At 44.6% G+C, this 26,300-nt stretch overlaps 1 protein-coding gene across 2 annotated transcripts in view; it reads right to left on the bottom strand.

The window, feature by feature from the left end:
- Nucleotides 1–20,982: 20,982 nt before the first annotated feature.
- CDC42 (cell division cycle 42) overlaps nt 20,983–26,300 on the bottom strand; it is a 53,306-nt gene continuing 47,988 nt past the window's right edge. For both annotated transcript variants that reach the window (XM_047792362.1, XM_047792363.1), the window contains exon 6: nt 20,983–22,492. In XM_047792362.1, coding sequence (XP_047648318.1) covers nt 22,403–22,492 — 90 coding nt within the window. In that variant the 3' untranslated portion in view covers nt 20,983–22,402. The remainder of the gene's footprint in view (nt 22,493–26,300) is intronic.

Here is a 26,300-nt window from a genome sequence, read left to right as displayed (position 1 = left end):
TGGCCCAAAGCTAAGTGTCCTCACAGCTGCCCAGTTGGGTTCACTGCTCCTCTGACGGGCTCTGTTCAGCTATCTGCTCAGTGCCAGCGAAAATACTGTCCCTGCCTGGCAGAGGCCAGACTCGCACAAAGGAAGCAGTAGAGGCCCCTCCCCATCCCCAAGGCCAGCCCCCAGAGCCCCAGATTCAGGCTGGATGCTGGTATGATGGGCACTACCCCAGGAAGAAGCAAGAGGATCTGTGACTTTCTACCTAAAAGGGGGCTCCTCAAAGCCGATCTTCCTGGGGTTCTGAAGGGTGTAGCTGCAGTGAAACAGACTAGATTCTAGGAAGCTCTGCCTAGGCCAAAGGGATCCAAGGCTGCAGGAAAATGGAGTTTCCTTGGACACACCAGCTCCAAATTGTCCCAAATAAAGAGGAAGAATCAGCAAAGGCCTGACATAGCCCACCCACTCTGAAGCTGGCCAGAGGGTCCAAGCCCGACCCCAAATTCTCTCCACCAGTCTTACCAAAAGGCAAGGGTGTCCTCTGAGGCCTAGGGCTGGACAAACCCCGGCTCTGGATGCTGCTACCCCCTCTGCTGCCCCCCCGCCCCAATTTTTATACTAGGCTTCTTGCCTTTGTGACATCCCCATGAAAATAGTCTGATGCACGATAAAATGATTATTTCTTTATCTTGCAATTGTGGCAGTGACTTTTTTTTGTAGAAGAGGGAGAAGACAGACTTGGGGAAACACATGGGAAAAGCAGATAAACAGCACCAAATACTAGATATGGGGGCCCTCTTTGCCCTTTCTCCTGAATAACTGTTTTGATGGCCACAAAGAAAGGACCTATCTGCAGGCTCTCTGGAATTTACCTTCAGTACCCTGAGGCTGCATCTGCATTTCACTGAGCCATGATCAGCTATTCAATCTTTGCCTGATTCAAGGTCTCAGGACCCTTCTTGAGATTTGATGTACAAACACAAGGACAGAGGAGGGTCTGGTAAACTGGATTTAAACTGGTCAATTGAGGAGGTGGGGGACAAATGGAAGAGAACTGAGTTCCTGCCCAAGGATACAAGCATTCAAGGCCTGTGGCTAAAAGTAAACTCCAGGATTAGAGTCCCGTCAGGATGAGTCTGGATGAAAAACTCCATGTAACTCAAATCACAGTTGCTGGGGAGACCAGAGGTGGCTTCTCAGGAAACTCAAGTCCAGTGAACTCCTCATCCTTACCAAGGGGGGCCATGGTCCCCCACCCCAACCCTCACCCCCATTGCAGCAAATCCACACCAGCCTAAGAACAGTTAGGCTGCTATGTGCTCGGCTTTCCAAAAGTTCAGTGGGGTATAAAAGGGCCAAGCAAAGTCCTTTCAAGACAGCAAGGTTCATACAAATTTGTGACGGGCTAGGGAGGGGAGGGGATCTAGATGAAAAAGGACACATCCTCACATCAAGGTCAAAGGCAGAGAGAAGGGGAAATGGTGACATAGAGGGTCCAAGACAGCAAAACAAAGAGGTGAAGATGTCCATGCCCAACCACTTTCTAGAACAGGGGAAAGGGTCCAGCCTTTGCCATCAAACAGACCTGAGTTGGAATTACCAGGTCTGCCACTTCTTCACTGTATGGGACCTTGGACAACTCACCATCCTTCTCTGGGACTCATTTTCTTCATTTATAATAAGGGGAAGCTCTCCCTGCCCCAACTTTATTCACAAAACAGGGCTAAAAATAATAGAACCTATTTATTGAGAATGTTAAAATACGTAAAGCTCAACAAATGGCAGCTATTATTAAAAATATTCTTATTTCCATTTCAAGAATGTTAAGGCGGTTAAGGTAGCTCTAAGATTGAGGTCGTCAGAGGGGAGTGAGCAAAGGAGAAAACCAAAGATGATGTGGGATAAGCTAGGGGCTGAAGGCAGGCACCCCAAGACTGCAGTCCTACTTTGGCCCCATTCCAGAGATCAGAAGCAGGCAGAGATCCCCAGGAGTCAAGATATCCAGGGAACAGCAAGGCCATGGCAAAGCTGCCCCTGGGCACCAGTAGGAGAGACTGAACCAAGGTCCCAATGTGGGTGAGATGCAAGGCTGGGACAGGGAGCAGGCGTGAGGAAGCAGAGGTAGGTGTGTCAAAGCTGTGGGAAGCTTATGTAGTTGGGCCCAGGGGCTCCACCTGTGGGGATGGAAGGTTTTCAGGACTCCCAGGACAGGCCAGCTCACCCAGAGGCTGTGTCCAGATCCATCCTTGACAGGGCCCTCAGACTCAAGCCTGAGGGTCTCTGGGAAGGCTGTGAAACCACGTGATAAAGTGGACCTCCTCAGCTCCTTCTTGACAGCCAGTGGTCCAAGGAAGTCTGGGGAGACTAGAGGCAGGGTTTAAAGCAGATCCTGGGCCAAGAAAGGGCAAGAAAACACAGGAAAATGGAGGGTGGAAGGAAGTATAGGGTTCTGGGCAACTGAGAGGGGCTAAGAAAGGCTGGGAAGTAGAGGAGAAGGCAGTGGGTGGGAGAACAAACAAGGAAACAGAAAAGCAGAAAGACACCAGGAGAAGAAGATGCTGAGGGACCAGAAGTCATCTGGACAGAGGAGCCCAGCAGCTTCCCCATAAGCAGAGAAAGTGCTGAGCTTCAGGAGAAGGCGTCTGACTCAAGATCTAAGGGATGTGGGGGAGGGGGTAGAGTGTGGCCTGGCCTGGCCCAAGGGATGACTTCATAGGCATCTCCCCCCATTCCTTCCTGAGCCGCCAGCCCTGCTGACCCCCTGCCCGCATCTCAAGGGTCTAGGCCAAGCAGGCGCTGACAGGGGAGAGAAGGGGCCCTTCTGGGCCAGGCCCCCAAGGCTGGCATAGTGCCTGCTGGGGAGGAGGGGCCTAGAGGCCCAGTCCTTGTCAGCATCCCGGCCGGCACTTCGGAGGCAATTAGCAGCCCAGCTGAGCTAATCCCCCGCCTGGCGAGGCCAACACAAACAGGCCCAGGCCGGGTGCACACTCGCCGCCCTGTTTGCTGAGGGGCCCAGTGGTCCGCCAAGAACAACACCAATAACCCGGGGCCTTCTCTAGGTTAAGAGGAGGACCGGGGCTTACTGAAGAGCTGACAGTGCCCGACAGAGCATTCTCTGGCCAGGTGCCCTGGCTGCCCCAAAAAGGCAGCCACTGTTCCCAAGCCTTTGGCCAGCCAGGAAGAGGAAGCTGGACACAGGGAGTCATATACTCTGATTCAGCACCCACCCCCACCCATGCCACCTGTGAGGGAGAAGGGCCAACTCAGGCTTATGCCACCTCGGCCAGCCCAACAACTGAGGCCAGGAGAGGCTGCACCCTCTGGTCAGGACTCGAGGATCACAGGCTCCACATTGGACATGGGAGCTCAGAGGCAATTCAGACCTGGACCCTGCCCTCGAGGGGCTCAGGGTCTATGGAGAGAACAGATTGCATACGACCTTGGAGCAGAGTCAGTCTCTAGCCACATCCGCAACCCCCCACAACTTGGAAAGGCCATAGCAGAATCCCCACAACTGAGAAGGCAAAGAGGGACCCAGGAGAAAAAACAACCTGGGGCCCAGAGATTGATAAATGGGGAGATGGCGCCAAGGGAGGCAGGAGGCATCCAGAACAAACTTCAGCACAGACTAGTCTTGCTTCAAGCCAACAACCACTGGGAGAGCCCAGAGACCAGGCACTAGGCTGGCTTCTTGATTCCAGCCTCATCACATCCTCATGAGCCCCGGCCTTTCCAAGCCAAATCCTCTACCTGCAGTTTGGTTCCTCACCCACCAAGGAACCCATGGACTTTGCAGCAACGTCAGGAACCAAGCATCCCTGGAGCTTCTACTTGGGTGAATGACACGGACTCCTGCAAGGCCAGGCCCCTTGGAACGCTATGCTGATCATCAATATCCAACAACGAAAGTTCCCATCGTGGCACAGCGGAAATTAATCCGACTAGGAACCATGAGGTTGCGGGTTCAATCCCTGGCCTTGCTCAGTGGGTTAAGGACCCAGCATTGCCGTGAGCTGTGGCATAGCTTGCAGACACAGCACGGATTGGGTGTTGCTGTGGCTCTAGTGTAGGCCAGCAGCTGTGGCTCCGATTAGACCCCTAGCCTGGGAACCTCCATATGCCATGAGTGCAGTCCTAAAAAGCAAAAAAAAAAAAAAAAAAAAAAAAAAAAACGAATATCCAACACCATCACCGTTTACTGAGCACCTACTGGCTGTGGGGTCAGATCCACACTAACACTGCCTCCAGCACTATCCCATGTCATCATCAGGCAAACAAGTTAACAAAACAGGAATACTTCCTATTGGATAAACTAGCTGAGAGGCAGGTGCAGGATTTATCCTCACTTTAAAAATAATGATACCAAGGCCCACATATGAGTTGAACAGCCCTTTTCCCCTTTAGTTCAGCCAAAATGGAGGTATATTTCAAAAAGATCTTTTACTAGGAAACTGAAGGAAAAGATAGTATAGGCACACAGAGACCAGCAGCTTCCTAAACAGGACTTCACCTGGAGCCTGACCAGAACCCCTGGAGGCCGCTTCTTCCCTCTCCCCAGAAAAGCCTCCTTCTAGACCCCAGAACACTGAGTCCCCTTCTAGCTCAACTGCTGGCAACCTGTGCGATCTGAAGCAAGCTAGTAACCTCTAAACCTCATCTGTAAGAGAGATGAGGATAATGGCAGAACAGGACTGAAGTAACTCCAGAGCCTCTATTCTATACAGCCTCCCCTCCCTGCCTGCACCCCATCACGGCTTTCAGAAAATTACATGAACACTGAGTGGGAAAGTGCTCTGTGGACTGGGAAGGGCTGTAAAGGACACTGATGGTCAAAATCAGCCAGCACTCTGGCTCTTCCTTTAAGAATGAGGGGATGTGGCGTTCCCTTGTGGTACAGCAGGTTAAGTAACCATCACTGCAGTGGCCCAAGTCACAGGTTCAATCTTTGGCCCCAGAACTTCCACATGCCATGAGTGTTACCCCTCCTCACCAAAAAAAAAAAGAGAGAGAGAGAGAGAGAATCAGGGAACATGTTCACTGCGGGTGTGGGGATGGCATGGTAGGCTCCTAGTCCCACCAGGGTCAGGTGAAAGGAGAATTTGCCGTCTCTCTTCTCCTGGGACTACTCCCATCCCTCCTCTTCCCTCTTCTCAGAACCTCCTGCAGCCTGGGCCTCCTCCTCATCCCCTTCTTGGACTGAGGCTGGAGCCACCTGGGAAGCTTCAGGAAGAGCTGATGGTTACCACGGCCAGGACAGGGCGAGTTGCTGCCCCTCTGATTCATCACAGAGCTGGAATGGATCCAGAGAAGTGACCAAGAGGATGCAGGGCTGCTGCTATGAATTCAGACTGCTTCAGTCCAGAAAGGAGGAGGCTGAGAGAGGGCAGTTCATTCAAAACAGAAGGGGATAAAGAAAGGGGACGTTAAAAAGAATAGGCATGGCATGGTGGAAGAAGCCTGAGAGCTGAAGTCACACAGACCTGGGACTGAACCTCTTCTAGGCCTTTCGTTAGCTGGGTGACCTCAGATATGTGAACCCCTGTGAGCCTCGGCTTCCCTGGCTCAGAGGCTGCTGTGGGAACTGGACCATAATGCAGGCAGTGGCCCTGTGAAGTTCCTTGTCCCACTCCCTTCAGTTCCGGCCTGGAACACATGTTCTCCCCTTCCCACCTGGTCAGGTACTAAAGCGACACATCTGATGACAGCACCCCCTGCTCCTCGCCATCTCCTCTCAGGACCCGATTCCTGGGCCCCAGCTGCTCAGATGCCCACCTGCAACGACAGCAGGCTTCAGACTGACAGGACCCCAGTGGTGAGGGGAAAGGCTGGCTACTCCCCTCCAACTTGCCCTCGAGGGTAAGAGCTCTGTCCAGGTCACCCAGCAGGGGCATCAGCTCGTCAGCAAGAAAGAGGTTCTCAGCCTTTAACCTCTGCCCCCTGCCTTTGAGAGACAAAACCCTTGCTTTGTTAGTCCTATCTGACATTTCAAAATAAATCTTGGGACTAAAATAAGCATTTCAAATTACATACACCATTTGCTCCCCTGAGTGTTCTAATACTCCACCCCAAGGAGAGTCTAGTGGTTAAAAGCTCTGGAGTCAAATAACCCAACTCTGCTACGTCCTAGCTGTGGGGCTTGGTAAGTCATTTAACCTGTTTCCTCAGTTCTGAATTGAGCTACTGGGAAGACAGAGCACATAAAGCACTTACTCAGCAGCATGCTGCCCGTCACACAGCTAGCACTTAGCCACTAGCCATTACCACTGCTAACGTCAGAGAAAGCTCCTGACCTGAGATTTGCTGAGCCAGATGTCAGGGTGCGCACCTGGACTTCAGCTGGCAGGGGACACACTTCACAGAATAATGGGGGGGCTTTGACAGACCTATGCCTCACACACTGTTGCTTACATGTTCATATCCCCCCACCTCAGACTGTGAGCTCCTTCAGGGTGGGATCTGGAGCTTCTACTTTACATGGCTGTGGGCAAGGGTGTCTGGTAGCACTGAATAAATGTCATATGACACGAGGCACACACTACAGAAGAAGATGCAATGCAGCCCCCTGCCAAGCACTAGACAGGGACGAGGTGGGCTGCGGATCCCTCCTCCAGAACAAAGGAGCCAGGGGAATAGATTAAACTATCTTCATCCACTACTACCTTTAGATTGCAGGATCACCCCCCTCCCCAACTTCCAAGGCCCCAGGGAAAAGACCAGCCTGGGCCCACAACCCCGGGTCCCTGCATAAGGCCCCCCTGGGGGTCATCCCACATGTCTTTGTTATAAATGATGCCCTGACAGCCATCTGACCCACTGTCTCCTGGTCTCCTCATCTCCAAGTTCCCAAAGCCTTAGCCAAAGACAACAGTGAAGACTCTTCAGGGCCCAGAATGGAAGACTCCCCAGCACCTGGGAGCAGCTGGAAGTTGGAACTCAAGGACTCATCGCTGCTGGTCTCCCCATCCCGTGCCAAATGCATCTGTAAACAAGCCTTCCCAGTGGCTCCCTGCAGCTGCTCCCCAGGGGTCAAAAGGGAGAGAAGCAGGATAGAATCAGGGGCAGCCCAGGGCTTATAAGTGAGAACTGAGCCAGGAGGGGCCTGGTCTGAACAGTGGTTCCTGGGTAGAGGCAGGCCTGTGCTGCTGGCCCTGTGCCAGAGCCTCGGATGGGTTCACCATTGACCAGGACTGCTGCCCTGTGCCAGGCTCCTGGGACCCCGAGAGGCATGGGGCCTAAGTCACACTGCTGTAGGTCCCACTGTTTTACAAGCTGGCGGAGAGAAAGAACTTGCTGGGGCGGAGATGCCTGGATGCTGGGCTGTTGTGCGTGATCCTGTTTGCTATAAAACAGCCAGACATTCCTAGGACCTGGAATCACGCCGAGGCCATGGAGCTAGCCTTCCCGGCCATATATCTCCAGGCGGGGGACAGGCCTGAGACATCTGAGATAATAAAGACATGATTGTCTCAGCCCTGGGGCTTGTCTCCCCTTTGTCCCAGGGCCCAGCAGCCAGCAAGAAGTTTAAAGACATCCTCCCCCTTCTCCTGGGAAAGTACAAATGCATCAGATCCTATTGCCCCTGGGGTGAGCTTCCCAAGAACCAGGCCTGGAATTCCTGCTCTCACCTCACCAGAGCAGAAGGCAGTCCAGGGTCCATCCCTCGGCAGCACACAAACAAGTGGGGTGCAGAGCACTCACTCAGGGAAGAGGCCAGCTTCTGTGCACACATCTCCAATCCTCACCAACCCTGCAACAGAGGAGCTGCTCTATTTTAGGGATGAAGAAACTGAAACTCAGAGGGGTTAATGGGCTTGTCCAAGGTCGCAGGTATTCAACAGCAAATGGTTTTGAAACCTAGGTCTGTTTTTCTCCAAAGCCTGCAACCTCCCTGTTAACGCTAAAACTCCCTCACAACCCTAGGGCTTTTCTAAATGCACCTTCTTCCCTAATGTCTAGCTTCCCAATCCCAAAGCAAGAGGCTTAGCCTTTAATACCTGAAGGGAAAGACCCACGAAGGAAGCAAAAACCAGACCCCTGAGTCTGAAAGCCAAAACAGCAGTTGCCAGCCTACTTTCCCAAGTCATTTCTTTTTTTTTTTTTTCTTTTGCTATTTCTTGGGCCGCTCCCGCGGCATATGGAGGTTCCCAGGCCAGGGGTTGAATCGGAGCTGTAGCCGCCAGCCTACGCCACAGCCACAGCAATGGTGGATCCGAGCCGCGTCTGCAACCTACACCACAGCTCACAGCAACGCCGGATCGTTAACCCACTGAGCAAGGGCAGGGACCGAACCCGCAACCTCATGGTTCCTAGTCGGATTTGTTAACCACTGCGACACGACAGAAACTCCCCGAGTCATTTCTACCTCAATCTGAGCAACTGACATCCCAAGGGAGGGTGACTTCATGAGGGAAAATGGAAATGAGAGGTGCTGAGGATGGCTGCCCATTCTGAGACTTAGTGGAACGCCAGTCCTAGCTCTCCTGACCACTGGACCACCTGAGTAGAAAAAGGGATGTCACCCACATGGAAGTATGTGCTAAGAGTAGAGGGAGAACTGGACTCAGAACCAGAGGACTCCGATTCAATCTGTGAAATCTTACAGAAGCTCAAGCCTAAGCCAGTTTTCTCATTTGTAAAATAAACACCTGTTCTTCTTGCCTCACAGGCTTTTCTGAAGACGAACATGAAAGCATTTTATCAACAGCTTTACAAATAGATGGTATTAGGACCCATGCAAGTTTCTCCCTCTGTTGGTTTCTTTTGCATTCCTGGCTCCCCCCTCTTCTCCCTTTCTTCTGTTCAAACATCTGAACTTGCTATGTGCTCAACATCATGCTGGATACAAGAAAAGGCTCACACACAGGTTACAAAAAGCTTACAAAGACATAAGATCAGACAGTGTGAGACCAGAGCCAATTGGCTCCCAAAGAACTAAAGAGTCAGGCCCACTGAAAAATGGTCTGAGTCTGGTTAAGCCTTAGGCCTGCCCAGCCTCTCAGCCTGACTGTGGCCCTAGGACTACAAGTTTAGCTTCCCCCTAATTCAGACATTCATCAACCCACAGGCAAGGATATGGACCACATGATCTTGTTTCAAGGCTACTTCCAGCCCCTGGATCCTACCAATCTGCCCCTAATTCCTTGGTTTTTCCATCCTCTGTGCATGGGTCTTAGGGAGCCTCAACTCTAGTAGACATAAACTTCCCTCCTTGGGAGCAAAAGGAACCAGGAGAAACCAAGCAGTAGGAAATCCTTCTGAGTGACCCAGGGAAAGGCTGAAAGCTCCCCTTACCCACCCATTGTGGCTATCCAGGCTTAGAACCCTAAAAGGATATGGAGGTCATCCAGTCTAGTGGCCTGAGTGTAACTCTTAAGGAGCTCTCTGCTTACTCATAATCCAACCTATCCCAACAGCCCTGAAGTGAACCAATTCCCTCCAACTCCCATCCCACACATGGACATTTCACTCTTCCCTGGCAACCCAAATTTGATGCTGCTATTTGTAGGGACAGAACAAATATGTCTATAGATGTCTGCAAGGTCCCCCAAAACAGAGCCTACACAAAGGCTTGGTTCATGATCCAAACTAAAGGAGAAAAAAATTAGAGAGAATTAAGACTAATGCTTGGCTGAAGGTTAATTGAAAGATATAGTTATCTGAGAAATGAGAAGCAAGATCACTGGCTCTAGAGGATAGTGACAGTTCTCAGAATTGAAGTACAGACTGCAGGTATAGGTGACAGACACTGTGGCCAGTGGGCTCATTTCCCAGCAGTCTGAGAATTTGTACTCTCTTCCCAGAATCAATGAGAAAGGCAGAAATTCAAAGGTGCACAACCAACCAGACTTTTCTTGCTGTTCCTCTGCCATCTAGCGGCTCCTCTGGAGTATTACATGTCTACCTCGCGGCCACTTTCCTCAGCCCCTCCCAATACCTTCCTAAATAATGGTACCACTTGGAAAGCCAGGCATTATGTTGGTGCTTTATCTACATACATTTTTGCAGGTCTTCATAACACTTCTGGGTGGATACTGATTCTATTTTTTAAACTGGGAAACCCAGGATCATAGAAGTCAAGTCACTTATCCAGGGTTACACTGAAGGTCAGTGGAAAATGTGACATCTATGAAGTCCATCCTCATGCCTTTCTATCACTCCACGTGGAGGAAGAGAAGGCCCCAAAACTAAAGGAAATCTCAATTCTTCCATAAATCCTTACATGTTCCAAGTTCCTCAAAGTTAAGTTACCATCCTGGTCAAGAAGATGGGACCATGGCCTCCTCCAGCCCCAGGATACACTGGGCACAACACTGCAAACTGGGAAAATCACCCCATTCAATTTCTCCATTTGGAAATTAAGAGGCCACACAAAAACATCTACACGAACGTTCACAGGATCATTATGCATAATAGCCAAAAAGAGGAAACAACTCCAAAGTCCATCAAGTGATGGACTGAACAAAATGTTTCCCATACAATAGAATATTAGCCATAAAAAGGAATGAATTTCTGGTATATGGATGAACCCTGAAAACATTATGTAAGTAGAAAACACCAATGATAAAACCACACATTACACAACTCCATTTATATGAAAATGTCCAGATAAGCAAATCTATAGCAATAAAAAGTAGAATTACTGCTTGCTTAGGGATGGAGGGACAAGGGGAAGAACTGGAAGAGTAAAATACGTTCCATTTCTTTTATGATCCTCAATAATTAGAGCAAGAGCCTTCCCTGAGTGTGATTAATGTTCCCTAACTCATACATTTATGGGGCCCCTAGGAGCTACCTTGCTTCACACTACACCTAGCCCTAAACAGGGCTCCGTGCTTCTCCCCAGACATGCCTACAGCACATACCGTCTTGTACATCTTAAGTAAGTAAACTGTACAGTATGTGATTATATCTCAATTGTTACACACACACACAGCCCCTTTAAAGCAAGTGGGCTCAATCTAAATAACCTCTAAAGGCCTTTCCTGCTGCCATTTGGGGGACAGAGTCATCTATCGGCGTCAGTCCCAGCCCTGATAACTTGGCCTGAATGGACTCCACCATGGTATTAAAGCCAATCCCATCAAAGGAACCTAATAACTCTGCTCCATGCCCTCTCCCCAACCCCTGAACAGCCTCTGCCTCCAAAACCTAGACTGCCTTCTCGTCCTACTTTAAGGAACCCAAACTACAGATATCTATACACCCAATGACTGTAGGAAAGAAAAACAGGGCAGATGCAGCCCACCTCAAGCTCTGGTCCTTTTTTTTTTTAGGGCCGCACTCTGGGTATATGGAAGTTCTCAGGCTAGAGGTCGAACCAGAGCTGTAGCCGCTGGCCTATACCACAGCCACAGCAACACCAGATCTGAGCCGCATCTGCTTGGATCTACACAACAGCTGGCCTACAGCACAGCTCATGGCAATGCTGGATCCTTACCCCACTGAACATGGCCAGGGATCAAGCCTGCATCCTGATGGAGGCTAGTCAGATTCGTTTCGGCTGAGCCATGACAGCAACTCCTGGCCCTTTCTCTTTTTACAGAGGTCCTCTGAAAGCGTGGCTCCAGTTTGAGCTCAATCCTTCTGAGAATGTTCATTCACACTTGGAGGGGGCAGCACGTTTTGTAGGAAACACATTAGCTTGGAAATCAGATAGATCTGGAGCTGAACTATCGTTTCATCACTTTGAAGCTTCATCTTGGGCAACTTTCTTGGCTACTCTAAGCCTTCATTTCCTGTGAGATGGTTATGAATGAGCCCCCATTACTGTTATGGAAGCAGCATGTTGCATCACTTGAGGACAGCATTCCATTAGCTATCAGGAACACCCTCTCCTGTGAGCCCTGCCTGGCTCAAAAACTCTATTATCTGAGAAATCCTATCTGACAGCCCCACCTCACTGGTTATTCCCCTTTCAGCCTTCCAAGCACTCAGAGAACCTGATGGTCCACAACCTCTGAGGAAAAACTAACTCCCTAGGGTAGGCTTATTTCTTCTTTTCCTATAATTTATTAAAAGCTAAGTTTTGCTACTCTTCACCAGCAAGAACTGCTTATCCAGTCTTTTTTAAAAGTGAGTATCAGAGTTCCTTTATGGTGCAGTGGGTTAAGGATCCAGAGCTGTCACTTAGAAGCCAGGGCTGCTGCCATAGTGCAGGTTTAATTCCTGGCCCAGGAACTTCCACATGCCATGGGCACAGCAAAAAACAACAAAAATCTTGCGAAAATTAAAAAATAAAAATTAAAAAGTGAGTATTCCCTGTTGTGTAAGAGGCACAAAGTCCTGGAGTGTGTATAAGAACCCAGTTGGTTCTGCCACTAAACATGCTGTGGTTTGTTTAATGAGGCTTATACTCTCACCCTTCTCCATATGTAAAAGAGGGGCTAAAGATAACCCCAGATGTCTTCCAGGTGTACAAGCCCCTCTCCTCAAATCTATGATTGCTAGTATTTGTTTTAAAAAAAAAAAAACAAACAAACAAAAAAACAACTTAAACAGCATACTTGAATGAGGCAGAAAAGATGTCCATAACCAGAATGTAGTAGAAATACGCTATTGGGGTCACACCAGCCACTTGCTAAATTTTCAGCTATATCACTGGTGCTACGCTACCAGACCCTTTCTCCAGCCTGTGCGCTAACTTTTCTCTTCCTATAAGACTCAACAGGGATTTGTCCCCTAGTTTAAAAAAAAAAAAAAAAAAAATCCTGAGGAGGTAGGTATTATCCCCACAAGAAAAATAACAGTTAAATAACTTGCCCGAGATCATACAGCAGGTAAATGGTGGAGCCAAGATTCAAACCCAGGCAGGCTGGCTCTAGAGTCCATGTTCTTAATTATTCCTCTATAATACGTCTTACAAAATGGGTAATATATAAACAAGTGTTTCCTGAAGTGAATAAATGCCTAAGCAAGAATAAATCACACTGGGTGATCTACCATTTGACCCCACTAACAATATATAATGTATATTCATATAAAACAATATATATAACAAAATTGGATGCTCTTCTATGAGAATTCCCTAACAGACTAATCTTTGTCCTTTTGTCTGACTTAACATTCGCTGGGGGGAGGAAGACCCATTATCCCTAATCCTTACAACAATTCTGCAAAAGGTTAGCAAGTATTATTGGCTCAATTTACAAATGTGTAAATCATGATTGAAAAACTAGAGTAATAGTTTGCTCAAACATAGCTAGTTACTGACAGAGTCTTATTCAAACTTAGATCCCTCTATTCGAAAGTACATATGCTTTTCTTTCTGTTCCACACTCTTCCTCTTTAAAATTAGAAAGTTCTATATGGAACTGGCACTAGAATGATTCCTGAAACATAAGTTAACAATAGCAAATGTTCTACTTATATTATATACATTGTAATGGAGAATACCAAAATACCTACAAGAGAAAGATCTGTAAAGGAATCTAGTTCCACTACTGAATTATATTAATGGTTGGATCCTACGGGTATTCCCAGAAGGAACTGGTCCATAAGATAGGGAAATAAAGTGTTTGCCACTGTTAAAAAACTATATTTATCCTGCAAGCAAAAATTAAGTCAGTCTTTACTGGACACTACAATATACAAAACACTACAGACTGAGCCAAACTTTAGAACCTTTCAAATACATCAGTGAAAATCTAATTCTTCTTGAAGACTCCATGGTCTACTTACACATTTAACATACAGGTTTTACAGATTTTTACTACCTACCTGGCAATAGCAAAAAAATTCTTAGCGTTGTAGAGATGATCCTGCACCAGCAATGTCCAAAGTCTCTTGACAGAGTCCTAGAGGCCCCCCAGACAAGTACAAAATGCACATCTATGTTTGGGACAAGGAATCAGTGGGAGCAGCAAAACTGCTGGACTTGCTTCAATCACAGCAACTCTGTTCCAGAACAAAATAAACTGTGTTCTGTCTCTATAATAGGGCTCTAGGCAAGATTTTATTTGGGGGAAAAAAAAAAAAAGAGGTCTACTCCTAAAAAGACACAAACCAAAAAGGAACAGAGAACCATTTTATCTTCATATGGGGAAACTGAGGCTCAAAAACGTATAGCAACTTGTCCAAGAAAATTCTGGTGCCCCAACTAGAACCTGCATCTCCAACTCCCAATCCAGAGCTTTTTCCAGTAGTGCTATTACTGCCATGGAAGAAACAGAGAGATAAGACCAAACACTATAATGCAAGCTAAAAGCAAATAGAGGACTCCATTCAGTCACTCGACATTTAGCAGGGTTCAAGATCCCTAGGGGTTAAGGAAAGACTGATCTTAAAAGAAACTAGTCTCTAAGACAGGAATTTTGTAGTAGCAGATGAGATAACTGGGACCTCAACATCCTGGGGTGAAGTCATTCTCACAAGGCAAGTGAAGAATTCACAGGTGCCTGTCCACCCTTCACAAGCTGTCAAGAGAAGCACCAAACTCCCTAACACCAACACAACTGTGAAGTCCTTAAGTTACAGAGAAAAGGGCACAGTTCTTAGGGGAGTAAGAGATTCAGAATCAATCCGAATATCCCTCTCCCACGAGACCAGTGCAGATCTTATCTTAAAAGCTTTACAAAGGCAGTCCAGGAAGCTGACACCAAGGCTCCACTGTGGGTCTGGTACTCCAAATAAATATCCAACCTATCCAGAGTTGGTTAAAGATGAGATGTGAAGGATAATATATAATATGATATACTCAGGCTTCCTCAGTCTTTCCTTCTCCTGGCAATGGGGCTGAGGGCTCCTCACTCATTTAGCAGCCTAAGACCCAGAAGCCAACAGGGGTCTCTGGCCCCAGTTTAAATAAAGTGAGCCAGTGGTGATGGTGATGACAGATAGCTTCAATCCATTCCACGTACTGCTGAGCATCTACTACTTGCCAAGCACTGTGCTAAGTGTTTTATATACAGCATTTCATTCTCTCAAGACTCTCAGGCAAAGAAAGTATAGTTATTTTCATTTTACAGAGGAGAAAGCAAAGCTTGGGTTTAAATTACTTGCTTAAGGTCAAAGATCAAGAGAGGGACAAAGCCCAAGTTGCTTAACCTCAGTCCCGCCATCTGACAAATGATACTATCCTGCCTCGCTTACAGGGTTGTATTGAAGATCAAGTGAAATCACTAATGCAAACATGAATTGAAGTTAATGAGTTTACTACCTATACTCAAAACAGTGTGAAGACCCCTGACCTTTGGGGAGAAGATGTAGCTCCAGAATCCCAATCACTTCCCTTTATTTGGATCAAGCTAATGAGACTTTGTTACCTAATGACAGGGTTCCTTTCTCCTGACCAGGTCCCTATTAGATATATGGAAAACAATAATGCTATTCTAAAAGCCATTCTGTGAGCTGGTCAAGAGAAAAGAGAAGGGTGCCAGGTTTCAGAACTGGCACTATCATCTCCTGGCCTTGAATACTAAGGTGCAGCCTTCTCATCAAAAAACCCTGCTCTGCCAATCCACAGGGCTGCAGCTGAGCAGAGACTCTATGGGCAGACTACCCAAATTCAAAGGCATCTCAAGATCCTCTAAATCTATGCAAAGGAAAAAGCTATGTATCATTCTCTCATGCTACAACTGTTCCTAAAGTCATCTTCCCCAAGTAAGTACTACCCAATTAACCTGCCAAAGCCTTTTACAGTGTTTTGCTTGCTCTCGGCATCATAAACTGAACTACAATTTTCAGCTTTATAAATTAGTCACATACAGTTATTAGTAGTAGTAGTAGTATTTGTATTTGTATTTTTAGGGCTGCACCCATGTCATACGAAGGTTCCAAGGCAAGGGGTCGAGTCAGAGCTGTGGCTGCTGGCCTACGCCACAGCCACACAGGGATCCAAATCTAGTCTGTTACCTATGCCACAGCTCACAGCAATGCCAGATCCTTAACCCACTGAGCAAGGCCTTATGGATGCTAGTCAGGTTCGTTTCCACTGAGCCACATTGGGAACTCAGTTATTTTTATAACAAGATACATATGGTTAAGCACACAGGTTTCAGAATCAGACAGACCTGAGTTTCAACTCTGGCTGGAGATATTAAGCAATTATGGAGTCTCGGAGTCCTTATCTATAAAACAAAGTTACTGGTAGCATAAATCTCCAGGGCTGTGGCTTCAATACAGTGTAAAACACAACGAATAAACACAGCTATTCTTTCACCAAGAATATGATTCATTTCTTCAACAATCCTCAATAACAGGAGCAGAGCCTTCCTCGGGTGTGACTGATGTTTCCTAACTCACTCATTTGTTTATGGGGGCCCTTAAGAGCTACCCTGCTTCACACTACAGCCCTAAACAGGGCTCCATGCTTCTCCCCGGACATGCCTACAGCACATACCGTCTTAGATTTTTATATTTTGATTGACTAAGAATTCTCTGACTCTTAACAACCTCTCCTAGATAATTCAGCCATCTCCCCAGTCCACCAGGATAATGGCTCAACCACTATTCCTTTCTGCCTCATCACCTTCTCCCATCCCTCTGCCATCAAGACCCCCACAAAGATTAGTAGATATTAGGTAGAAGGCATCCTGGAATCTACTGCCAGTTTTAGCTTAAATTCACCCTGGGTGGACCTAATATCAACAATCCAAGAAGCTCATGGGAAAGAGAGCACTGAGGGGCCAGAGTTAAAGGTAGCTTCATAAATTGTTTAAAAGAAGGAAGAGATAGCATGGTACTGGTACAAGCTTCCCCACCTTTGTGAGACTTTGCCCTAATACCCAAAAGCCAATCATCAGGAAGTTAAGAAAAATTCTCATTGTGGCGCAGTGGTAACGAATCCAACTAGTATCCATGAGAATGCAGGTTCAATCCCTGGCTTCAATCCCTGGCTTCATTCAGTGGGTCAGGGATCTGGCGCTGCTGTGAGCTATGCTATAGGCCGGCAGCTACAGCTCTGATTCGACCCCTAGCCTGGGAACCTCCATATGTCACGGGTGAGGCCTAAAAAGAAAAAAAGAAAAAAAAAAAAATTTCAGTTCAGGGCTTATGGCTCAAAAGCACTCAACATTTGCAAATCCACTCCAGGTACCCAGCTCCAGTTCCTGCCCCTAAGAAGACTAACCATAAGACCTTGTGTCAGTTTACAGCTAAACCACAAACCAAGACAGAAACTAAGACCCTATCCAATCAAATATTAATGCATCAATATGTGGCCAATACAAAGGAAACTACCTGTTTAATCACTCGGACTTAAAAAAAAAAAAAAAAAAAAGGAGTTCCCTGTTGGTTCAGCAGGTTAAGGATCCAGTATTGTCATTGCTGTGGCTCTGGTTTACAGCTGTGGCCCAGACTTGATCCCTGGCCCAGGAACTTCCTCATGCCACAGGCATGGCCATCCAAAACACAACAAAACAAAAAAAATCAATCCACCTGGAACCATTCACTGATGAGAGGAGGAAATAAAGACACCTAACACTGGCCCACACACTGCCCAAAGATCTGACAAATAACCAGGGGGTATGGGGAGGGGGAGGATCTACAGCAGGGAAACAAAGTCACCTTGTTTTTAAGTTAGCAAGAGATTTCATCTCCTAGAAGGCCATATCTGCTGGAGTAACTTCAATTTCACACCCATTTTTAGCACTAACTTATTATACTTTGGAACCTGGACCTGTGTGCTCTGCAGATGAATTAGAATATTCCTGAGAAGAGTAGAAGGGATATCCATCTCCAGTGACATCTCTATGGTACACCTGCCTTGAAATTATCAGGGAAGAACAGCCTTCCTCTACCTTCCTATTCCTTTCTAGCTTTGACTTAGAAAACCTCAGCTGAACTCTACAACTCAAACACCTGCCCTCTTCTCAAAATGCTGCACAAGTAATTTAGTTTCTTAGGAGACTGACCAAACCATCTCAGTGCCAATCCACCAGTAAGACTTTTATGACTGTGAACTTTGTAAACAAACCCTCTTTCTGATTAAGGAGTGAGAACTGAATGCTGCTTTGAGACCACAAGTTTGGAAAACCTCTTCCTCAAAGGAGATAAAGCTGTGAAGACCTGCAGTCCAAAATTACTCTAAAATTCATGTCCAATACAAATGAAACCATAAGAGATCATCTAGTGTCATAATTCTCAAATCAGGTGGCATGTTAAAATAATCTGGTGAACTTTTAAAGAAGCGATACGCCTCGAAAAATAATTTGAAAAAAAACTATGATGCCCAGACCCTATCTCCAGGGACTGCCTAAAACTGCCCCAGGCATTACTTTCCTTTTTTAACAGAGCTCCCTGGGTGTCATTCATACAGCCAGAGTTAAGAATCACTGAGGTATGCACTGGTGCCCAAACACACATAATCCAAGTTCTACCTGAGGAACATTTAAAAACTAGATTAATTCCCAGGCCCAACCGATACCTATACACACTTGCACTTGAAATCTCAGTGATAACTAAGAACATAATCATTTTACCTACAAAGAGGCTAGAACAGAGGAAGCTGCTTACACACCAAGTTAGGACTGTCATTCTCCAATGTCTCCAGAGTCCGGTACGGAAACAAGTGCTCTGACAAATGATTATGTATCATGGGCACACAGATAAGATTTTTACTCTCTTGAGAGCCAATCAAAGTGGGATCAAACCACCTGGTTATTCAAGAAGAGGCAGCTATGAAAACTGTAAAGGAAAATAAATTCCAACTAGAAGTCAACAATTCACATGTATTTTATTCCCTGCTATATCCTCAGAGCCTTAGTGCTATTAGAAAGACAGAGAAGGAGTTACCGTCGTGGCGCAGTGGTTAACGAATCCAGACTAGGAACCATGAGGTTGCGGGTTCGGCCCCTGCCCTTGCTCAGTGGGTTAACGATCCGGCGTTGCCGTGAGCTGTGGTGTAGGTTGCAGACGCAGCTCGGATCCCGAGTTGCTGTGGCTCTGGCGTAGACCGGTGGCTACAGCTCCGATTCAACCCCTAGCCTGGGAACCTCCATATGCCGCAGGAGCGGCCCAAGAAATAGCAACAACAACAACAACAAAAAAAAGACAAAAAGACAAAAAATAAAAATAAAAAAAAAATAAAGCTACTCTCCTCCCATATCATTCAAATACCCTAGCCCATGAAGAGCTCAGGCCTTTCTGAAGCTAATGGAGTTGCTACTTCTTGGTGAAATACTGTCTGTTCCTTGCCCACATTGTTATATACCATATTTTCAAGGTATGTTAGCTATACTCAGCAGGAACTAAGTTCCAATCCTCAAGAAGCAGGGTCCTTGTATACCAGTTTCTTATCACTCGGTACCCACATAACCACTAATAATATCAAAAATTCAAGAAGAAAAAAAAAACAGTCCAAACCTAACAATGAAAAAACAGTATTTTATCCATTCTAAGAAAATATTATAAAGACAACAATTATAAGACACCACTAACGTAAGGACAGCTCTTCAGAACAAGAGCAAAAAGCACTGCTACATTAAATGTATACACAAATTTTAAGAGGTATTCTGATTATGAAAACGTAAGGAAAAATACACTTTACAACAAGTAAAATATTGCAACCATTCCTTAGATTCCACAATCCTCTCTTCCCCTTAGAATATACTCTCCTCCTCCCCTGCCACTGGCATAAAATCCAGCTCTACAAAGCACAAAACCTATTTCTAAGGCCTTCAGTAAAACAGCGGTATTTTATTTTTAATGCACTAGTATTTTAGAAAACCAGTGATGTACTAGTATCGTATTAGCCCATATACTATAAATTTTGCCACAAGCTAAGTCTGCTAATGACTGTTTTAAATAACCCTTTCCAACCTCTAGATCACATTCCCTGGGCAGTATCACTCACTAAGCCAGATGACCGATGCATTTGTTAGGTCAAACAGAAAACAATATTTAAATAGAAAACAATTAGCTTCATCCATCTGCCACCTATGTTCTTCTGATATGTAGAGGTCAAATTAAAAATACTTAACTAGAAAACAATGCTAGCTTCAATCAATCCTCTTGTCACCACTGTTCTTCTGATGTGTGGATGATTCATCAACACAACTATGTGACCTGCTTTATTTCATTCATTCATCCTTGGAACCATGTACCCATCCAACAACTATTTTCTGAGCCATCTCATAATGTGTCAAACACTGCTCTAGGCCAGTGATACAGCAGTGATCAAGATGGACCTATATGCCACTGTACTAAGATATACAGGGATATACGGTCCCTGGTGCCCAAAGTCTCACAGCATGACCCAAGTTTCTCTCCCTAGTATGATCAACAAGAAATGAGAAAGACACACTGGTTAAAACAGTAAAGCTAATTAGACTTGCTTTTCTTCCTAACCCCTTCCCAAGGAGCCCAGCTTAGTTCTAGCGTAGTAATGGAAACAAGCCAACATGACTCCATGTAGTAAACTACCAAAATGAGGCCACACTGCATCAACCTTATCAACTGGATTAACAGCTCTTAGTTTCTAAGATTGCCATACAGCTCAGTAAACACTTAAGGTAAATGAATCATTCAACTAAAGAAAATGCGCCCCATATTCAGATTCACAGCACAGAATCTGGAATCTGAGATAAGCAGTTTGAGGTTAACAACCCAGGAGCAGGGGTTCTCAGACTTGGCTGTATTTTGGAAATACCTGGAAAGTTTAAAACACCCCATCGTTCAAGCTGCACTCTACCAAGCAGCTAAGTATGAAAACCACTGATACAGAAAACATGGAGAAAAACCAGCTGCTTTCCAAATAATTGATGGATTGGAGGTATGCTGCCATTCCAACAACATGATAGGTGAGCTTCCAGAACACTAAGGACCAACCTGATATTAAAAGAGTTTGTAAGCTACCTGCCAAACTTAGGGGAGAAGGCACAAACCTGAATGTAAAGAGGGGAAAAAATCATCTCAAACTGAATTCCAGAAAAGTAATAAAGTACATTATATCTTTATCCCAAAATTTGTTAGAAACTGATGTGAATAAAAGCCAAGTTCCCATTCCTAAATATCTAAAAAGTAAGAGGCGGAGGGAAAAATAACAACCCCCAGGCTGGCTTGTGAAGGGTTTTTTGTTTGTTTAATACATCTGAAAAGAATGCATATACAAAGAATTCAGACATGAGAAAAGCATTGGTTCAACACTAATGAAATCTACAAGAATTAGGATTTGGGGAAGGTGGGGAAGATAACCTAACATTTTTAAAAATTGGAAACTGCAACCAAAATAAGCTGATAAAATCCCTATTAACACTTACGAAGAGTCTGCATAAGACTCTCCCCAGGAGTTTTATTAAACTAGAGAGCCTCAACTGGCTGCTCTAGGGTTCCTCATATGCAAAACAGAAATAAGGGGATTCCCCTGACTGGTCCCCATGTTGTTAAATGTTCTCCCCACCCCCACCCCACCCCCAGCTTCTTAATGAAGCAGGTCTCCATCCTCATAACTTGGAAGAGGATGTGAATCATCCGTAGACATCTGTCTTCTAGCACCACCCCTCGGATTTCCTCTATATACCAGGTCTTCAGCTGTGTTCTAGGAACACCAGATCTCACACCATTAAGCTGCACGTCTATGCTAAGCATATTAAGACAATGACTGACAGGGAAAAAAAAAATGTTTTTTAATTACGTACTCAATCCATTTGGTGTATTTCAAAAGGTGCAATACTTTTCTTCATTTATCAGTGAAAGAAGTTAGAAATTAACTTCAAAAAAAATTAGCAAATGGCAAACAAATTTCCTTGAAAGTCACAGTCACATATATAGTGCATCCTAGAAAAGAGGAGGGGCAAGACAGGTTCCACCCACTTTCATGAGTTTCATCAAATACTGGACCTACTCAAGGGTGGAGAGAAAAGGCAACTTTCAAAAAGGAGTATATTATTAAATGAGGCGTTTACTATACTCCTTCCTAAGAGCACCAGATGGGGAACATGTTTTCTAAACTAGATCTAGGAAGTGGAATGTGGAATCAACCTGTCCTCCTCAAGGGCTGTCCAATGGTTAATGAATTAAAAAAAACATGACTAAATAAAAACAAACCCCCACACACACACTGCCCCGCCCAAAAAAACAAACAAAAAAGGGGAGAGGGGGGAAAAAAAAACCTAGATATCCCAGATTACTCTCCAGAGTGGAACCCGGGAACAGCTTCAACCACCCCAATTAGTCTGTTACAGAGTCATCACAAGCATGCCTTGCTTTTAAACAAAACAAAATAATTTTTTTGAAACGACAAAACAAAAACTAGTACTGATCACTTTTCTGACAATACACAATTACTTGAAATTAACTAGTACTGAGGGGGGAAGGGGGCCATACCTATGGGCTTTGTCTCACACGAGTGCATGTGGGTAGGTGCAGGGCATTTGTCATTATTGCAAAAACGAATTTTAATTTTTAATCTTTAGTTTGATTTAAACATTGCTTTTAGTATGATGCCGACACCAGCTGTGCAGAAAGGGCTCTGGAGAGACGTTCATAGCAGCACACACCTGCGGCTCTTCTTCGGTTCTGGAGGCTCCAGGGCAGCCAATATTGCTTCGTCAAATACATTCTTTAGGCCTTTCTGAAAAGGGGTAGAAAGAAAAAAATGGCCAGTCTGATATTCTGTATAATAAAGTTGAAGATCAAATTTAAACCATTCAAACCCCCAGGAGTTGGCAAAGAATGAAACATTAAAAACAACCCTGAATCTCAACACAATCATCTCACTTCCCCAAGTTTTGTCCAGGAAGGGCACTGGAAGGATCCAACAATTCAGGAGCAGAGGAGCAGATGTTCATGAGTGAGACAGTGGTCCTTTGAGAAAGCTTTTTGCAGACCAATGTATGTCACAAGAAGCAAACAAGCACATGTATCATTTGCTCATTCAACATGAGTTTTGTAATGTGCTGCTGAAACACTTTACATAAAAACAAATAAGCAGCTCTGCATTCAAATGAAACAGCTGGATATGGAACAGGACCAAGAGGTCAGACACCGGGCAGTGGCATCCTTATTATACAGAAGGCGCAGGCAAAGATGGAGAGAGCAATTACAGTGGCTGCATGAAAAATATTCACTCTGAACTCCTTTTATCCCACCAATTAGAGCCAAGGGGATTCAAGGAAGCAGAAATGAGGGCACCTGATACATACATAAAACCAGAGCCAGTCAGTGCAACAGGAATAAAGCTTCATCAGGCATTTATACAAACAATTGTATATTTTTAATTTCAAAATTTGAAGGTAACCACAATTGTATGTTTCCCTCACAACAATAAATCAGAAGCAGGAAAATATAAAGATGGCAGCTTTACATCTCAACATTAACAAACCTTAAGTCAACCGTTAAAATGGATGCTATTCTTAAAAGATAATGTAACAAATGATCTCAAAAAGCAGTAGCAGGTACATCAATATCTTTCCCACCCCAGACTGACAAATACTCCACTACAGCACAGACAGCCAAAGCAATAGCAACACAAAGTTTCACTGCACAAAGGAAAACCAGAAAAGAATCCTCCCTTCCCCATTACACTCTACTAGTAGGTCACCCCTTTTCCATAAATTTTGTCATGCAATTACAATTAACAATTGATCATAAGAGTAAAAGGTTGTTTGTGTTATTTTCGCCATCTAGAACTATGATCTAGAAGTGTTAAAACTCTTATTTTCTCCAAGAGGACATTCTTAATGCCAGACCAAGTTCCCTTTTGCAACAGTAATCCAAACCAAAAAGCTCTGAGCATCAGGCAACTCAAGCAGCAGAAAATTAAACAAGTCCAACTTGACTACTGATCACAAAAAATATTCTATAAGATATAGCATTCTTGATCAAAAACTAATACAGACGTTGCTCTAAGGTGAGTAAAAAGACGCAGAGGCTTTCAAACAGGATGGTTTTATTCCTTTGTTTTTAAACGATCTTTCTACAGTAGTGGGACAGGAAGCAGCAGCAAAGAGGGGAAGGAGAAAACAGTTTAGAATATACAGCACTTCCTTTTGGGTTGAGTTTCCGGAGGCTCGAGGGCAGCTAGGATAGCCTCATCAAACACATTCTTCAGACCTCTCTACAAGACAGAGGGGAGGAGAGAGAATAGCAGCCAGGTTAGAGGGTTAGAAAGACCAGCAGATACAACAGCAGTCCGGATTAAATGGGCTGAATTCACAGAAGCAATGCGCCTTAAGAAAAATAACTGCCAGAAAGGTAGATTTTAAGCTCATTATCAGGAGAGTAAACAAACTTCTTACCTTAAAAAAGGTTAACCAAGCAAGAAAGCAATGTTTATGAAAGGGCCATATGTTGACTTCTATAACAATCACACTTTGAAATCTAATATTACAACATTTTAATGAAAATAATGCCAGGACAGAAAAATGGACATGTAAATACGAGATACATGCATTGAATAATTAGCCCTTGTAGAATTCCCTAGTATTTCTAATGAAAAGAATGGCATGTATATTTTAGAAGTAAATTCATTACTATTTCAGGCTTCTGTGAATTCACCCCCTGAATAACTGAAGGACACAAATAGCAGAGACTAACAGGCATGCTACATGTTTCTAGATTCAATGACATATCTGAATGGGAGATTAATCAGGACTTCAGAGTAAACCAGGTTCCCAGAACAAAAGGTTCAGACATTTAGGAAAAAGTGTTAATTGTTCAGCAGTACCAACTGGAAGAAGTTTAAAGAACAGATTCTAGAAACAGCATACACTTCAGTTATTCAGTAATGTTATTAGAGCAAGTAACCACCACCCAATAGGAAAACAAAGAATGGGATCCTAGAATGAGTTTTAGCAAGCAATCCAATGCTTTTAGATGTCTGCATGGGTATCAGAGCGTAAAGCATGGAGTGAAAACAAAGAATATTATCAGACCTATAGGGATTAAGATGCAGAAATACACTTACACCTCAGCCAGAACTCCAGCAGGACAGGGTGACTCAGTACTGGTACCAGGTCTATAGCCTCACCTAAACTCACCTAAATCTGAAGCCATAGATTTACCACCCAAAGAAATTTTGCATGTTCTTTAGGTCAGTTGGATCCCAAGTAAAAATTTCCCCCAAAGTCCCAGAACACAGTTCTAATAACAAGTGCCAGCCCCAGACTACCCCAGGTGTCCCCACCCTGTCCATCCCCACCACAGTACCTTGGAGGACTGGTACCCACACATTCCATTAGGTACAAAACAAATGAGAAATAACAATAAGCACTTAAAAAGAAGCAAAGAAGTTAAAAAGTTTTCTTCTTTCTGTGTCTATTTTACAAAGTAGAAATGCTAAATAAAAGTTAAAATTCCCCCCAAATTCTCTCTACATATCTAGGAGCAAACTCTGGTTGTCAAACATAAAAGGAAGGAGGGAAGATGGAAAGACATAAATTATATGCAGGGAAAAAAGACAAGGACAACAACTGGAAACTAGGGTATCCCTAATAAATAGAAAATCCTTTCTTGCTTATTGACAAAAGATCAACTAATTGCCTACAAGACAAAACTAATCTTTGCTTTAATCACACTATCTGATTATATAAAGAATTCAGTTTTAGAGGAACCAACAAACAGAATCTGGAGTCCTAAAAAGTTCTAGCTCTCAAACAGCACCAGAGACCCCATTTGCTATCTTCTCTTTTAATTTCTCCAAATTCAAAATCTGGTAAGAAAAATGCAGTTGCTAAGATCTTCTCAAATTTCTATTCTCTGGCAAAGTGCTGTACTATATATAAACCTGTTCATACTGTAAAAAACTTTATATGAAAACATCCAATTCTCTAAAATAAGCTTCACTAGTGACCTACAATTGGGTCCACATGGCCTACTTGCCTCCATTTCCCCCCAAAGCAACCTGTATTTAGAGGACAGGGATATTCAACAATTATCCGACCAAAGTGTTCCACATATATCTTCTTCAATACACACACACACACACACACACACACACACACACACACACTCTCTCTCTCCTGGGTATGGTATCAAAACACAGAAGCATCAGGCATTTAAAAAAAATTTCAGTGCTATGTGAAAAGATGTAAAATCTTCTCAACTTTTAAATATCTGCTTTTACAACAGAACTAAACTGCTAGGGAACTAAACTGCTAGTTTGGGAAAACGAAATTAGCTTTAAAGTCATCCTGTGAAATAGCCAGCTAAGAATAAAAGTTTTATTTTTACATATCCCAACCCAGGGCTAAATTGGAGATTACTAAATTATGTGTAGGCCCTACATACTAAATATCTAGTACATGTATAATACGTAACTATATATGCCATTTAGTTTAATATATATAAAGCCAAGAATCCAATAGTGGCTTTTCTTAACTTAATAAAAAATAAAAGTTACCTAAAAAAGTAGCATGAGCCATGGGAGCGGCCCAAAGAAA

Source organism: Phacochoerus africanus, chromosome 8 (assembly GCF_016906955.1).
Source record: "Phacochoerus africanus isolate WHEZ1 chromosome 8, ROS_Pafr_v1, whole genome shotgun sequence".
NCBI classification, from domain to species: Eukaryota; Metazoa; Chordata; class Mammalia; order Artiodactyla; family Suidae; genus Phacochoerus; species Phacochoerus africanus.
This window is presented reverse-complemented; position numbering and strand designations above follow the sequence as displayed.